General features: G+C 41.9%; 1 protein-coding gene across 1 annotated transcript in view; it reads left to right on the plus strand.

The window, feature by feature from the left end:
- The window catches only part of EXOC4 (exocyst complex component 4), a 430,815-nt gene that overhangs the window by 25,333 nt on the left and 389,612 nt on the right, over nucleotides 1-15,870 (plus strand). Inside the window, exon 3 of the mRNA XM_054189731.1 lies at nucleotides 1,479-1,673. Within this exon, the coding sequence (XP_054045706.1) occupies nucleotides 1,479-1,673 (195 nt within the window). The remainder of the gene's footprint in view (nucleotides 1-1,478; nucleotides 1,674-15,870) is intronic.

Here is a 15,870-nt window from a genome sequence, read left to right on the forward strand (position 1 = left end):
TGATTGTTTTGCTGACCTAATTTGGCTCTATGTAACAGCAGTCCACTGATGATGGTGTGCTCGGTCAGTGAAACATTTTAAATTAAGATATTGAACAGGGATTAAGTCTGAAATGAACTCTGAACGCATTTTAGTTTGCCTCTGCTTTTGCAGCAAGTTATGACATTCTTACATTAGCTTTTCTGTTGGCTTGAGGATTTTTCTATGTTACTCCTTTTCAGAAGGACGTTTCAGAATGCAATGTTACTGTATTGAAATCTTAGTCTCTTCGGACTCTGGATGGAGGCTGTTTTATGTAGCTATTATTATTTATCATTTGTCTGTATTTTTGTCCGTCTCTGCGTTTTGCATGTATTTTTGTAAAACTGCCTTTAGATGGACAAGGTAGGAGAGTGTGCAGCTGAAGTGGGATTACTGGCGTGTTTTGAAGGCTCATTATTTAAAAATAAATTGAAGGGCCTACTTCTGAGAGTCTCTCTTCATGTGTAATTCAGTGAGAGTTCAGCCTGAGAAAAGGTTGGACCCTAAGTATTCATAACTTATCGCAAAAACAAGAGTGGTGTGAAAGCAATGTGTGAAGCTGTGTTGTTAATTGCTCCACATTTTAATATGTATTATTGATTTGCATTATGCAAGAAAAGCTAGGTTATACTGACCTTACCAGAGGATACTGGGAGAACCTGAAGGCAGAGAATGCAGTCTGGGTGTTTGAGCAGAAAGAAGGGAGAAGAAAAACTCTTGATGTTTCCCGAATGGGTTAGAATAGTAGAGACTTTGCCACTTGGAGGATGGCATGAGGCTTAAAACCAAACTGAATGGCAAATACCAAGCTGTTCCTCTGGGCGATACAATGGCCTTGATGAATAATGGAAATCCTGAATTGAACTATATCTTAACTGCTGTTTGTTGCGATGAAACCATCTCTCATAAAAAAAAAAAAAAAAAAAAAAAATTGGTATTGCTCGAGGTAGTAGGAGAATGGTTGTGCTCTTAAATAGTTGTGTTTCAGGAAACGGACACCAAACTTGAAGAAAGGAGGAGACGTGCCAAAAGATTTAATAGGCAGATGGAAAATGTTTACAGCGGAAAAATTAGTAGTGGCTTATTTGCTTTCACTGAAAATTGGATCCTTGCTGTATGCCAAAATACTGAATTGATTTTTGGAAAACATGCAAATAAGTCTTTGATCGTGGTTGTAGGATCCTGCGTTTGTTCATGTTGTTCAATTAAATTTTCACTAGTGGTACAAAACTTGTACTAAAAAACATTTGACTATGAAAGCAGTTCCAATTTGTATGTACTGTGTGTTTCCCTTCAGCCAAAGGAAAAACCAGAAATTTTAAGGAACTTGGATTTGGTTATAGTTTAATGATATTTTTGGAATTTCTAATAAAGTAAATGTGGGAAAGGGCTGATCTGTGTTAGAAGCGCCAGTTACAGGGGCACATTTAATTAATCTTTTGACATGTTGCTTCTAGGTGAAGGAGAATCTGCTCTCGTGCAAGATGCTGCTGCATTGCAAGCGGGATGAGTTGCGCAAGCTGTGGATTGAAGGGATTGAGCACAAACACGTCCTGAATTTGCTGGATGAGATAGAGAACATCAAACAAGTGCCTCAGAAGCTGGAGCAGTGCATGGCCAGCAAGCACTACCTCAACGCAACAGACATGCTGGTAAGATGTGGTACCTCGTGCTGGGCCAGTACCCACCAGAAACACACTGGTCAGCTGTCTGATCATTTTCAGACAGCTCTGCCTTCTGTGTTAGCATTTGCTTTTTTTCCTGCTTAGTTTCTTCTTTTGTCATTTGCTGCTTTCTTGTGCTGGAATTTCCTTTTGGTTTTGTTTTGATCCTTCCTGACTGGACTTCGGGTCACGGTCTCCCGTCCTGTTCGGTGAGCTCTTGTCTTTCAGAGCTCTCTTTACCTCTGTACTTGTCCTGATCCTGGCGCTTTCTGTAACCACCTAGTTCTTTACCCGTTTGATCTGCACATGGGATTTCCTTCTGCTTTTGCAACCTGGTTGCTTTATTTTAAAATTAATTTCTCCGACACCTACCTGTATCAGCTTCTTTCTTTATATGTTATCAATTAGTTCAAAACCATTTTTGTTATGGAAGAACTATCCTGTTTCTCTCCTACGTCATCTCTCAGAACGCACTCACAAATTGGGTCATTGTTCAGAGGGAAGACTGTCTTTCCCCATTTAGATATGTTTACCTCTCATTGTCTTCCTCTAGATCTTTTTACCAGGACTCTTGATCCGTTTTACTTATTTCCGGCTCACTTCATCTTTTTTTCCTCCCTCCATTCAAGTGTTTTTCCTCTTCAGTTCCATCCCTTTTATAAGCATACCTTTCAATTCTAGTCTTGTGGTGGAGGTAGAAGTTTTCCGAACTTCTCTAATAACAATATTTTTTTTTCTCTTGTTTCTAAACTTAACAAGCACACTTCCTTATCAGACTCCAGTCCTTTCTTTCCTGGAACTGTCTTCTACCAGTAATTAAAAACTTTACAAGGGAGGTGGTCCTTCCCCTCTACTGAGGCCTGACATGGAGTGCTGAGTCCAGTTGTGGGCTCTCCAGTACATGAGAGAGGTGGAATCACTGGATTGAGTCCAGTGAAGGATTGCAAAGATGGTTAGGGGACAAGAGCATCTCACCTTTAAGGAGAGGCTGAGAGAGCTGGGATTGCTTCACTTGGAGAAGAGAAACCTCAGGGAGATCTTATCAATGGCTATAAATATCTGATGGGAGGGTGCAAAGAAAACAGAGCCAGACTTTCCTCGGTGGTGCCCAGTGACAGGAGAAGAGGCAATGGGCACAGACTGAAACATAGAAAATGATGTCTGAACATAAGAAAACACTTTTTTTTACTGCAAATGTGGTTGAACACTGGAGCAGGTTGCCCAGAGAGGTTATAGAGTCTCCGTTCATGGAAAACTTGCAAAACCAGACTGGATGTGGTCCTGGGCAACTGGCTCTAGGTGACCATGCTTGAGCAGGAGGATGGGTTAGGTGTTCTCTAGAGGTCATTTCCAACTTTAAGCGGTCTGTGATTCAAAAGTGAAGGCAAAAGAAGTAAGTCTGATCATATTCGTTCCTCTTTGTGTTTGCCCGAGAATGCCTTTAAGGAAGTCTTCTCATTGCCTTCTTTTGTTATTGTTTTTTTTCTACTTTACTGTCCTTTGTATTTCTCTTAGCTGTGCCTCTTCACTTCTTAAGTCATTATTCAACAGGATAAGGAGCTGGAAATCCTAGTGTTGTCACCTCATATTCGTAGAGCCCAGACTTGAACTTTAATTTCCTTTTTTCCATTTTATCTCATTTTACCTTAAATATGACTTACTGAAACTCGCCTTGTTCCCTCTGGAACACTTTCAACAGTTTGGTGTCAGTCTCCCCATCCCTTTCTTTGATGAGATGTGTAACCCTCTCTGCATTTTTGTTGTCACTGTCAAATCCTCTTGTCTGACTTTGCTCTGCCATCACCTTCCTGTTGTTTTCTGTTGCTCACATTCTGTTTTCATGCCACACCTGGTGCAATCATCTCTCTATAATCTGGTCACAATTTTCCCTTTCTTCCTTTTTAAAACCATTTTCCAGGAACCTTCTCAATCTTACTCTCCTTCAAGACTCACTGTCCTTTTAACATTAACTTATGTCTTTAATATGAACTATATCTTTTATTTTGTATCTTTCCCACCATATTGTAAGCCATCTGGGGTGGATAATGTATCCACTTCCGTTGTGTAAAGTGGAATTTTTATGATACTTTATAAAATGTTATGTAAAACCTATTAGAATTCCTGAAAGCAGATCAGCAATGCAACGACTTGAGGCAGCGTGTATGAGAAGAGCGCAGTCAGGTTTTGCCAAAACTTTTGTCAGGTTTCTGATGTAGGAAATTGGAGTGTGGTGTTAGTCTGATAATTTCAATTATGGGAGATGAAGTAGTAGATGTAAATTAAGGGCATTCAGTGTAGGGGGAAAACCACAGTATTCAAAATTAACATCAGTGCAAATTGGAACGTTAGCCAGTTGGTGCTTGCTTTTACTGGTGGACTTGCCAGTTTGCTTGGTTTTTTTTTTGTTGGGTTTTCTTAATTAAAAAAAATGTTTTCAGAAGGAAATTCCACAAAAGTAGTTAATTTCCTGTTGGGGAATATAAGATAAGGAAGTGTATGAAGAAAAATAACAATACTTAGGATTTATCATATAATATGCTTTAGAAATGGTTTGCAATAGACCTATTTGTGATATCTTATTGGTTTGCGATATATTGCGTGTGCAGTTCTTCATATATGCACTTACATGTATACGTGTGTGTGTAGGTAAGGTCGCCCAAGGCTGTGGGACAGAGCCAATATTAGACCTCACTGAAATATGGACTTCTGTAGTACACCGTGCTGGTTTCTGTTGTTTGTTTATTTGTTTTCCAGAATAAGGTTATCTTTTCTAAGATAAATCAAATGATAATGATATAAAAAGCAGCTGTTAGATTTTTTTTTTTTAATATCAATGAATAGAAACTTCAAGCGAGGATTGCACACACACTATTTCAGCCGTTCAGTGTCACTTGCAGCTCTCATTCGAGGAGAAGTGCACCTGCGCTAAAGAAATAGCAACCTACCTGCATTTGGAGCTTTTTCATAGGCCAGAATCGCTGTAGGCTCATTGCCTTTTCCCATCTTCTGTTAACGCTGCCTCTGCAAGACTCTGATGTTGTAATCACTCACTGACTCCAGGATAATTCCATTTTCCTTTTATATGATACGAATATTATGTAAAATAATTACTAACCTGTCAGGGATCTAGCATGTATATAGATCTCTCTGTCCTTTTCTTTCATTCCTTGAGGTAAACAGACGCTCATGGCTTATAAAAAGCCCAGGGTGAGCTGACAAGGAGCTTGTATCCCTCACGTGGAAATTGGAGCACTGATTAATATTGTTGCCTGTAGCCCTGTGATATGTACAGTCGAAATTAGACCTTTGCAGTCATCGTGTTAGTTTGATGCAAGCACTCTAATGGCATAATTTCTGGTTGCTGCAGCACATTTCTGCAGTCTGTTCTTTGTATTCCACTCACATTAATTGAAGTAATTTTGCCACTGAAGCGTGTTTCAAACCTCTGCATTTAAATTCAAATTTTAATTCCCTTATTGTTTGGAAAAGACGGCTGAAGATGGCTTGTTACAGGTTTCATTATCACTCAAAACTCTCCAGCTGCTGGTTCTAATGTGCAATGACTGAGTAATGCCGGGAAGAATTGTTAATAAAAGAATGGCAGTTTTTCCCAGTAGCGTGAACACAATGCAAAGGTATTTTGTGACAGCTTACATTTGTATGAAGTTAAAAATTTTAAGTGGCAGCTTTTTTGTTTCTGATCTGTATCCATCTAGAGTAGCACAGAGGAACTTCAAATATCATGTGTTCATGTTCTGTGTTCCTCCAGCATCTTGACAATACACACTCCGGTGAGCGGAGTCGCTAGGAGCAGGTTTGCAGTTCTGTAATTGCACCTTTCGCAGCTTGTGATAAAATCATAGAATCGGAGAATCCCAGGTTGGAAGAGACCTCAAGGATCATCTGGTCCAACCTTTCTTGGCAAAAGCATGGTCTGGACAACATGGCCCAGCACCCTGTCCAGCTGGATCTTCAGTGTCCAGTGTTGGGGAATCCACCTCTTCCCTGGGGAGATTATTCCAGTGGCTGATTGTTCTCAGTCTGAAAAATTTTCCTCTTGTGTCCAATCGGAATCTCCCCAGGAGTAACTTGTACCCATTACGTCTCATTCTTTCCATGTGACTCCTTGTAAAAAGGGAGTCTCCATCTTCTTTGTAGCCACCCTTTAAATACTGGAACTGTAATAAATTGTGAAGCTTTGGAGAAGGGTCTGGAACAGATAGAACTCCTGTTGCAGTTAATTTCAATTTTTGTATATGGTTTTTTAAAGTGTGTGTACATTTCTCTGTAAAAATTTTCTGCTAAAAGTAACGTTCACTTTTACATGGCAATTGAGTGCACAAGCATGCATATGTGTGTATTTTTTGTTTAACATAAAAGGAGGCTGAGGGGAGACCTCGCTCTCTACAACTCCCAGAAAGGAGGTTGCAGAGAGGTGGAGGTTGGTCTCTTCTCCCAAGTAACAGGCGATAGGACAAAAGGAAACGGCCTCAAGTTGCACCAGGGGAGGTTTAGGATGGATATTAGGAACAATTTCTTCACCAAAAGGGTTGTCAAGCATTGGAAGAGGCTGCCCAGGGAAGTGGTGGAGTCACCATCCCTGGAGGTATTTAAAAGCTGGGTAGAGGTGGTGCTGAGGGACATGGTTTAGTGGTGGCCTTGGCAGTGTTAGGCTGATGGTTGGACTTGATGATCTTAAAGGTTTCTTCCAACCTAAATGATTCTATGATCAGGTGCTGAGAGGGGAATTCTGATGCAGAAGGAGCTTCCTAAGAACAGGCAGTGGGCAGTCCCCAAGGAGGGGAGAAGCAGAGCTGGTGGCAGAGACAAGTTGGGGTTGGGGGCACAGCTTGAACTTGGCCTGGAAGCACGAGGTTGATTGCTGGAAGGCAGGAATCCAAATTCTTCTGGAAGAGGTGTGTTAGGTGGGCTACGCAAGACTATAGCCAAGCCAGCACTCGAAGTGGAGGGCACACAGCAGGATGGGCAGCACTGGGCGAGGACAGAAGGATTCTTGCTTGGAGGAAGCAGTTCCATGTCTCGTCTCCCCCGGCACTGGGCTGTGTGTTGAAGGGCAGTAGGCTCTGCCTAGCAGTTACTGAATTAACTCAAGTGTTGTAGGGGTCTGTGGTGTTGATCCAATTGTTCTGGCTCTAATGTTGACCCATGAGTTACCCATAGGGAGAAATTAATATTTTCCATTTGTTTAAATAATCTAAGAGATGAAATGCTAAAAACAGTTGAAGGAAGAAATGTTGTTGAATCAAGTAATTAAAGGTCATATCATAATATGATTAAATGAAAATTGCTTAGGCTACTCTCTTTGCATTTCTTGTCTTTTATGTGTCTAGCTTTGCAATTTTAATGAACTAATACCACTTTGACAAAGTATATAGAGTTTTTAAAAAAATCTTTTAATTCCAGTAGACCGTGAAACACTTACTCTGGACTTGATTTATGAGTGCAGGAGCACAGTTCCTTTGGGATGGGATTGTGTCAGGTAACGAAACACCATGAAACTGCGGAAATGTATCCATAAGATAGGAGTGAGGGTAACTGCTATTTCCAGTTGAAACTTTATTTTTGTTAGGAGGGTGACAAGAAGGAAGAATTGACGGCAGAAAGAAGGAAGTATGGAGCCCTCCAACTAGTCTTCGCTTAAGTTGAACTGCACGCTTAGTTGTGCTACAGAGCTAGGAACTGATGTGTAGCTGTGTTTTACTCACGAGCACATCCTTCTCCTTTAGCCTGCCTGTCTTTGTCCCAAGGAGTACAAAGCTGAAGTGACAGTAATTTGTTTCTCAAGAAATAGGCCATGGAACGCTCCAACACCTACTTTTCTTTCTTTTTTTTGATGTTAAGGACTTCTATTTCAGTTTCCTTATGTCAGGGAAAGAATAATATGTCTCTTGCTCTGCTTTCTGGGGTGAGTAATAGCATCAGGCTTTTCTCAGAGCTGACCGCTTTCTTATTGCAAATTTGCATTGTTGCCAGTTTGTTCAGTTTCCAGAGCGGAGCTGGTGGCTCTTATTGTTGGTGCATTCAATTAAATGGAGGTGGCGTGGCACCCAGCTGCACAGGAGCGGAGATTGCTTTGCAGGTAAATTAGGTCATTTGCAATTGTGCTGGTGCAGCATAGTTAAAGCATACCGAGTTCACCACCAGCATCCTTATGATGCCTTAAATGTATTTTTGCTCAGCTCCATCGACTGTAAGATCTGTAGTGGGTTTATTTTTTGAAGAGCATTACCTTGTTGTGAAATCTAAGCTTTATATCAGGAACATACCTGTCTAAACTAGAGGCAGATTTAGAGTCGCTCTGAGGAGATGGACTTGGGTGTTGGTGGACGAGAAGCTCAACACGAGCCGGCGACATGTGCTGGCGGCCCAGAAACCCCCCGCAGCCTGGGCTGCATCCCCAGCAGCGTGGGCAGCAGGGCGAGGGGGGGATTCTGCCCCTCTGCTCCGCTTGGGGAGACCCCACCTGGACTTTTCCATCCAACTCTGGAGCCCCTGATATAAGAAGAACATGGATCTGTTGGAATGGGGCTAGAGAAGGCCATGGAGATCATCCAAGGCCTGGAGCCCCTCTGCTGTGGGGACAGGCTGAGAGAGCTGGGGGGGTTCAGCCTGGAGAAGAGAAAGCTCCAGAGAGACCTTAGAGCCTTTTCCAGTCCCTAAATGGGGCCTGCAAGAAAGCTGAAGAAGGACTTTTTACAAGGGCATGTAGCAATAGGATGAGGGGGAAGGGTTTTAAACTGGAAGGGGGGAGATTTAGGTGAGATATTAGGAAGGAATTCTTTGCAGTGAGGGTGATGAGCCCCTGGCCCAGGTTGCCCAGAGAAGCTGTGGCTGCCCCATCCCTGGAGGGGTTCAAGGCCAGGTTGGACGGGGCTTGGAGCAACCTGGGCTGGTGGGAGGTGTCCCTGCCCAGGGTAGGGGGATGGAATGAGATGATCTTTCCCATCCCTTCCAGCCTAAACCATTCTAGGATTCTGTGATTCTATGCTGACTGGCTCCATTACCTGCATGCCAAAGCATTTTACAAAAAGTATTTGTTTTTTTTTAACTGCAGGGCTTTACAACACAACTGGGCTACTTTGTGGGTGAGAACATGGTCAGAAGCTGAAGACGTTTTAAGAAACGAAAATGCTGTGCAAAAATGATCCTAAAGCTACTGAGCCAGTCAGGAGGGAGAGAGGGGTGGCATAGGAAAAGGAAACAGAGGAGAGACTAACTGTGGGTGAGATGTTTTGGAGAACAGTGGATGAGGACTAGGAACCCAGCTTGTGGGAAGTGGAAGCCAAAGAAGGAGCTTAAAATATCAATTTATTTTTTTTTTCCACAGGCAAAGGGAGGATTTTGCTTTGTGTGTGTGTACACATGCACACATTTGGCCTCTTCTTGCTCGTCCCATAATGAATGTGTCCTTCTTGATAGGTGTCCCTGACCTTTCTATGCACTTCATGTTAATCCTCTACAAAGGCATTTGGAGTGATTAACATCCTGCCAGAAAACACTAAATGTTTGTTGCCCCAGGCGTGGTTTTTGAGGAGAGTTTTTATTTTTGTTACTTGAATGTAGCTGCTACTGGTGGTTTTCCTCAGTACAGTACAAGGAGCGTCTTTCAGTTAAAAGTTCCATGTAGTGAGCAGGCTTCTTAGACTCTTAAGTAGTCTGGAATAATTAAATAAATTAAGAAAAAAAATTGCAATGTCGTTCTTGCTATGCATCTTATTTACTCTCTGCCTTTCAGCTGGAACAATGAAAATCAATAAAAACAGTCTTTCATTTTTGTTTCCGCATTTCTTATTGCAGAGCAGGGATTCGGGTACTGCTGTGGAACAGTTTGTTGTGTTTTGGAATTAATGCCATAAGTGGAAATAAGAGGCTTTTAGTTTGGGATTCTATAGAAATACTTTTATTACAAAATTTAGATTTTTGGCCCTGCTTGAAATTCTCTTTCTCCTGAATTACAAAAATAGCAATAGTTTCCAAATATTTCTTGCCTTGAAGCCTTTCCCCAGCTAACGTTGTGTCTTGTCAGTGTTGATCTTATTGATTTCAAAGAAGCTGTTTAGGAAACAGAATTGTGAAGCTGGTGTCTCAAGGGTTGTATCTCATTTCAGATTACCTACGGAGGTATATAAATGTTTATACTTAAAGGAACTGTTTCGTATTGGTCTTTAATTATTGGCAAACCTCGTGATTTCTGTCACCTGTTGAGGCATGGATGAGAAAGGCAGCTTTGTTTTTGTGAAGCTGATGTATGTCCTAGCGATTAGAGACGCATAAGCGTGGAAATCCGGGGCTTGCTTCTGTCTGCTGCTCCTTCACCTGAAATGCCGCACCTTCACTCAGGTGCTAGGGCTTACGAGTATTACTTGTCTGCCTTCAAGGAGCATTGTAAAGCTTAAGTAATTAAGTTTGGTAGAATACTCCTAGCTTCCTTACTTGAGAAGCGTTGGTGCTACATATTGTTAGAACACTTTGCACCTCATTTCTGTGTCTTTCTCTTCTTGTTTTTTCTTTTTTTTTTTATTCAAATTCTGTTTTCTGATTTTTTTTTTTTTTAAAATAAACTTGCTAGGCTAGTTTTGAAGACGTTAGAACATGGAGAGTTTCTTTCCCTTTGAAACATCTTATCATTTTTTCCTTCAGTATACTTCTCAATAACTTTATCTCCTTCTTTTTATCCTTTAATTTCCATTATCTGAGGCAGTCTATTGCATTAAACAGTGCCTAATACTGCTTCATTTGCATGGACACATGCTTGACCTCAGCCCCTCCGCTCTTAGTTAATGCACCAACAAGCATTGATATCTCTCTAGAGTATTATCCCGTGGCCGTTAGCTCTACTGGTAACAACCATTCATTTAAGCTGATGAAAGTTTATTAAATAAGAAAACATGCTGTAATGAAGGTGGAGTAGAGGTGTCTAGTGTCTCTTTTTCCATGGTGAAAGGAAGCAGCAGCTACGCGACAAGACACTGTCCTTAATGAAAGGCAGAGGCATCCGTAACGTTATGATGGATGCTTTTGGGAATGGGCATTTCTGAACGTTAAATTTAATCCTTCCCGATTATAGCGTAGATGCAGCGATGAGAAGTCCTTTGCTTAAGGCAATTGCTCCTGCCATTTAATGATGCATTCTTTCTTGGGAGCATTCTCCGAACAGCTTGAGAGTTTTCTGGCTTAGTTTACGTTTACTTCCTTTTTAACTCATGAACCATGTGTAAAATATGGCATCCCTTCAGGTTAATATTTCTTTTGCTATTTATGCTGTTGGTAATTTTTTATTATTAAGGTATGATCTGGAGTTTACTCTGTGAGCCATTTATATTTTTATCACTTCATCTTTGAATATAGCCATTGTTTTTCCAGTAATCACTGGTCTTCCTATGAATTCTATTTTAAAAACTCTGGATTGTACGGACATAACTCTGTCCATAGTAAAATATTGGAATAAACACCAAGAGAAATTGTTGAAGACAGATTGGGTTATGGGACAACATAAAACGATGTAGATAAATCTGCAACTTTAAAGCTAGTGAATGGTGGCTGAGAAGGTGTAATAAATTTAGTTTTTCAGCAAAGCATTTGAAACATTTGTGGTGAATTTAACCCAAAATTTTTCCCACTGAAATGAACTGATTTATGTCTGGTGAAGTTGGTGTAATGCCACCAGGTAACCTTCAGGATGGTGTGATAGATGAACCATTGTCAGGTAGACTTAGAGGAAGACTTATGCTGAACAGCCCATAAATGAAGATGCATAGACAGTGTCCCTGTTTAAGGAGGCGGCAATGGTTGTCTTACGCTATAGTTTAATATTACCTTTTGTGAATTTATGAATTTTGTAATGAAAAACGTGTTAGTAAACTAATAGATGAGGAGCTAACTGAAAGAAGTTAAAAATTCCTTTAACAACAGAGATATGGGACACGGGGAGTGTAAAAAAATTCAAATGTCATCTTGAGGAAGGCAAGAGAATCAATTTGGGAAACTGCAGGTTTGCATTGAAAGGAAAATCCTGGTGTTTTACTTTAATGTACTAGGACCTCGTTGTTCTAGACATTGTTCATATAGGAAGAAGACTTTTGGGACAGAGACCGTCCTGAAAAAAACACGCTTTTCTTAATGGCAATTAAGACTAAATGAGGATGTGTTAAATCAAGAGATGAAAAAATATGGAAAAAATGAAAACTGGAAGGAAAAGCCTTTTCTTATTATTTTTGCTGCCTTCACAATACCTGCAAGTGTATTACTAGTCCATGGCAGTGAGATTTAATATCGATGTCTGTACAAGGTCAGAGCAAAGGTGGTCTTCGGCCAGTGCAGTGTCTGATGCAGAGGGTGTTTGGGAGAGTGAGGGCAGCGCGAGCAATAGTGATCCTTTCCCCAAACACTCTGAGCTTCCAGCACTTGGCAAAATGCAGCTTTTGACGGAAAAGCTGGTTTCTTCTGTGTTGAATAGTGCTCAATAGGTGTTTCTTGGAGGTATTTAAGAGGTGGGTAGACGTAGTGCTGAGGGACGCGGTTTAGTGGTGGTTTTGGCAGTGTTAGGTTGATGGTTGGACTTGAGGATCTCAAAGCTTCCTCCAACCTAAACGATTCTATGATTCTTCCTTGAATTTGTCCCTGTCGCTTTTTGCACCAGTTTAAACTTTTGGCTTCAGTGCTGTCCTTTGGCAGTGAGTTCTGTGGCTGAGCTGTCTGACCTGCTGCTTGTCGGTGATACTGAATCTTTGATTTGCAAATTCCATCTGATTGCCCAGGAGCTCCTGAGGATCCGAGGCAACAACTATCTCAGGTACTGGGGCAATGCGTGTCTCATCTCCATCGAGTTGTCACTAATGGGAAAAAGTCTCGTGCCATTCTGTGATCCTGATAGGCTTTCCCATATTGACAGAGTCATTTGATCATACTGTTGTTGAAATTGCTCGTGTTTTGTGTTAAAGTCCAAGCGAGCAGTTGGATAATCCTTTGTCGTGGTTTTTTAGCCACTCTCTTCCTTGAGCGCTGCGTTTGGTGGCAGCACGTTATGACTAGAGAGACAGTGATGAATTGCAGCAGGTGGAGGAGGAGGTGTAATGATTGATGGGTGATGGGACTAAGGCAAATCTGAAAGAATTAAATTTATGTAGCTGGGGTAAAGGACAGCAAGTGAGGAACATAATTTTATAAACATTTTGAAGTTTGTAGAGGAAAGCAGTAAGTTAGGGTGGGTCATTGCAATTTAAAGGACATTGCACTTTGTGTTAGTGCGTTTATAACGAGCTTGCTTTGACATCTTCATCAAGTAGGAGCAGTAGTTTTATAAGCAAGAGAGACAAAAGTAACTTTTGTAAAATATAGCACAATTAAGGCGGTACTATAGAGGTAGGGAAATGGCTGTGTCATCTAATAGACCTCCTCCATACTTGTGACTGGTAACACTGAAATTTCTTTTCTTTGGTGGGGGCGGGGGGGGGCGGGTAAGGCTAGGTGGGATGACTGATTTAGAAAGCAAAATTGTGGAGTTCAGCTTGCTGGAATTTGATTCTCTGGAAAACACTCTTCTGCTCTATTAAAGCGTTAAAAAAAGAATGATGTTACTCCTTACCCTTCACATACACTTCCTTACCGTCGGGCACTGGGCCATATGGCCGCTGTTTGTTGCCTCCTTTTGTAAAAGCAGCCACACCTTGGTAATGTTGATGGCTGTGCTGGTGGGAATCTTAATTTAAGGTCTTATGTTTAAGAGAAAACAAACCCCACAAAAAAGCCCTAACCCTTTTACCGTGTCTGGAATGTACATTTTCCCTGTCCTTCCCTGTCAAATAAGCTTACGCTGACACTTATCTCAGGATGAGCTGTTTTCTTGCAACCTGAGCACTTTTTTTGTATGTGTGTAGTTTGGAATCTTTCAAACTAATCTTTCAGACTTCTCCCCCTTTCTGCTTCAGTCACCTGCATCAGTCTCCCCCTTCCTGCACCATTTGGTCAGCAAATCCTTTTATTTGAAGGAGGGGAGTGACCTCAGCTATTTCCAAAATATTGCTAGGGAATCATCTTCTCTAGTCCTCAGCCTTTTATAGCTCTTTGTTTGCTTTTAGCTTGTTAACCCTTACAAGATTGTTTAAAGGTGAACAAAATTGGTAGCAATTTTTTTCCATCCTCTTAATATCTAATACATTAATCAACTCTCGGTACTGCTCATCATCAGTGTTTTACAGCTGCTCATTAATCCTCACATCCTGTGTACCTTCTCTCCTTTTCCTGTTTTTAAGGGGAAGGAGGCAGTGACAGTCAGGAATAGCTATCTCTGATCTCTGTGCTGTTCATATTTCCCATGCTTTTTAGCTAACGACTCCCTTCTTTGGGACCATCTGGGAGTTAACTTTAAGTTCAGGGTCATCGTAACTAGCTCGCGTTCACTGGTTTGACATGATATCAGCTCACGCTGTGCTGTACGCTGGCCCGTGGCAGTTTGGTGGCAGACAATTCCTAATGTTTGGATTGCAGCTTGGGTGCAGGTTTTCCATGTGTCGCATTATTTGGATGTCCCACCCTCAAAGGCAGTAACTTTTCGGCTTCGTCTTGATTCATCTTGCAACCAAAATAGTGAACAAATTTACAAGTGAAATACAGGCGTACTTGATAAGACTTATGTCAAGCTTCTAATTAAAAAATATAAATGCAGTTTAAAAGCAGGCTTAATTAATTACTCATTATGTGTTTTCAGCAGTGGAGGTTCAAAGTACTCAACAGTCTTCTACTTTCTGGATGTTAGCCCTTTCCACAAGCATGATGAAGGGACTGGAATATCTGTCCTATGAGGAAAAGCTGAGAGAGCTGGGACTGCTCAGCCTGGAGAAGAGAAGGCTCAAGGGGGATCTTAACAGGGATCTTAGTGACAGGATGAGGGTGAACGGTTTTAAACTGAAAGAAGGGAGATTGAGATGAGATCTGAGGAAGAAATTCTTTGCTGTGAGGGGGGTGAGCCCCTGGCCCAGGTTGCCCCGAGAAGCTGTGGCTGCCCCATCCCTGGAGGGGTTCAAGGCCAGGTTGGACGGGGCTTGGAGCAACCTGGGCTGGTGGGAGGTGTCCCTGCCCAGGGCGGGGGGGTGGCACTAGGTGTTCTTTAAGGTCCCTTCCAACCCAAACCGTTCCATGATTCTATGAATGTGTATAAATACCTGAAAGGGTATTTATATAGTAATATGGTAATAATTATATTTATATAATAATACATAAAATACCTGAAAGGGTGTGAAGAAGATGGAGTCAGGCTCTGTTCAGTGGTGCCCAGTGACAGGACCAGAGGCAATGGGCACAAACTGAAACACAGGAGGTTCCGTCTGAACATCAGGAAACACTTTACTGAGCGCTGGCACAGGTTGCCCGGGGAGGTTGTGGCATCTCTGTCCTTGGAGGTACTTAAAAGCCATCTGGGCATGGTCCTGTGCCACGGGCTCTGGCTGGCCCTGCTTGAGCAGCAAGGTTGGGCTCAGTGACCTCCAGAGGTCCCTGCCAACCTCAACCATTCTGTGATACTGTGATTCTCTCTGTCATCGGAGGAAAATGTGAGAATTTTGCAGGCAAACCAGCTTCAACTTTGGGAACTCTTCCTTAATTTATTGCTAGTTAACACAAACTTCTGATCAGTGATTTGGGTTTTGAGGTGGGGAAAAAAAAGCGAACACAGTCAAAAATCACTCAAGTAAACATGTTTTCTCACTGTTCTCCAGGTGCAGTTTAAGTCCAACACCTTTACTCCCCTCCCTTTTCTCAACTTATCTTTGCCATGGCTTGTGCTCAATGTGTTGCGGTTCCTCTGAGACGATGGTGGCACAGATAGTCAGTGTCATCTGTAAGGGCTTCTTTGTGCTACTCCGCTTCTTACTGGTTCTTTTTCTGCAGCATTTTGGTTCTTCAGGTTTTCCTCTGCTATGATTTTCCTTAAAGTGCCTGCTGCGACGTGGGTCACCCACAAACTGCTGTCCCTTTGAGGTGTCCCTTCTCCAGCATGGGTCACCTCCATGTCACAGTCCCGCAGAGTGGTCCCCTTCCAAGAGTGTGTCTGCAGCCACTTGCAGTTGCTGGTTTCTTTGTTGGAAGAGGGGTGCCATGTGCACCCCAAACCAAACCAGCCCGCTGGAAAATGCCATGTCATGTGTAATCCAGCATCCCTTGGATACAT

The sequence above is a fragment of the Rissa tridactyla genome, chromosome 1 (assembly GCF_028500815.1).
Source record: "Rissa tridactyla isolate bRisTri1 chromosome 1, bRisTri1.patW.cur.20221130, whole genome shotgun sequence".
NCBI lineage: Eukaryota > Metazoa > Chordata > Aves > Charadriiformes > Laridae > Rissa > Rissa tridactyla.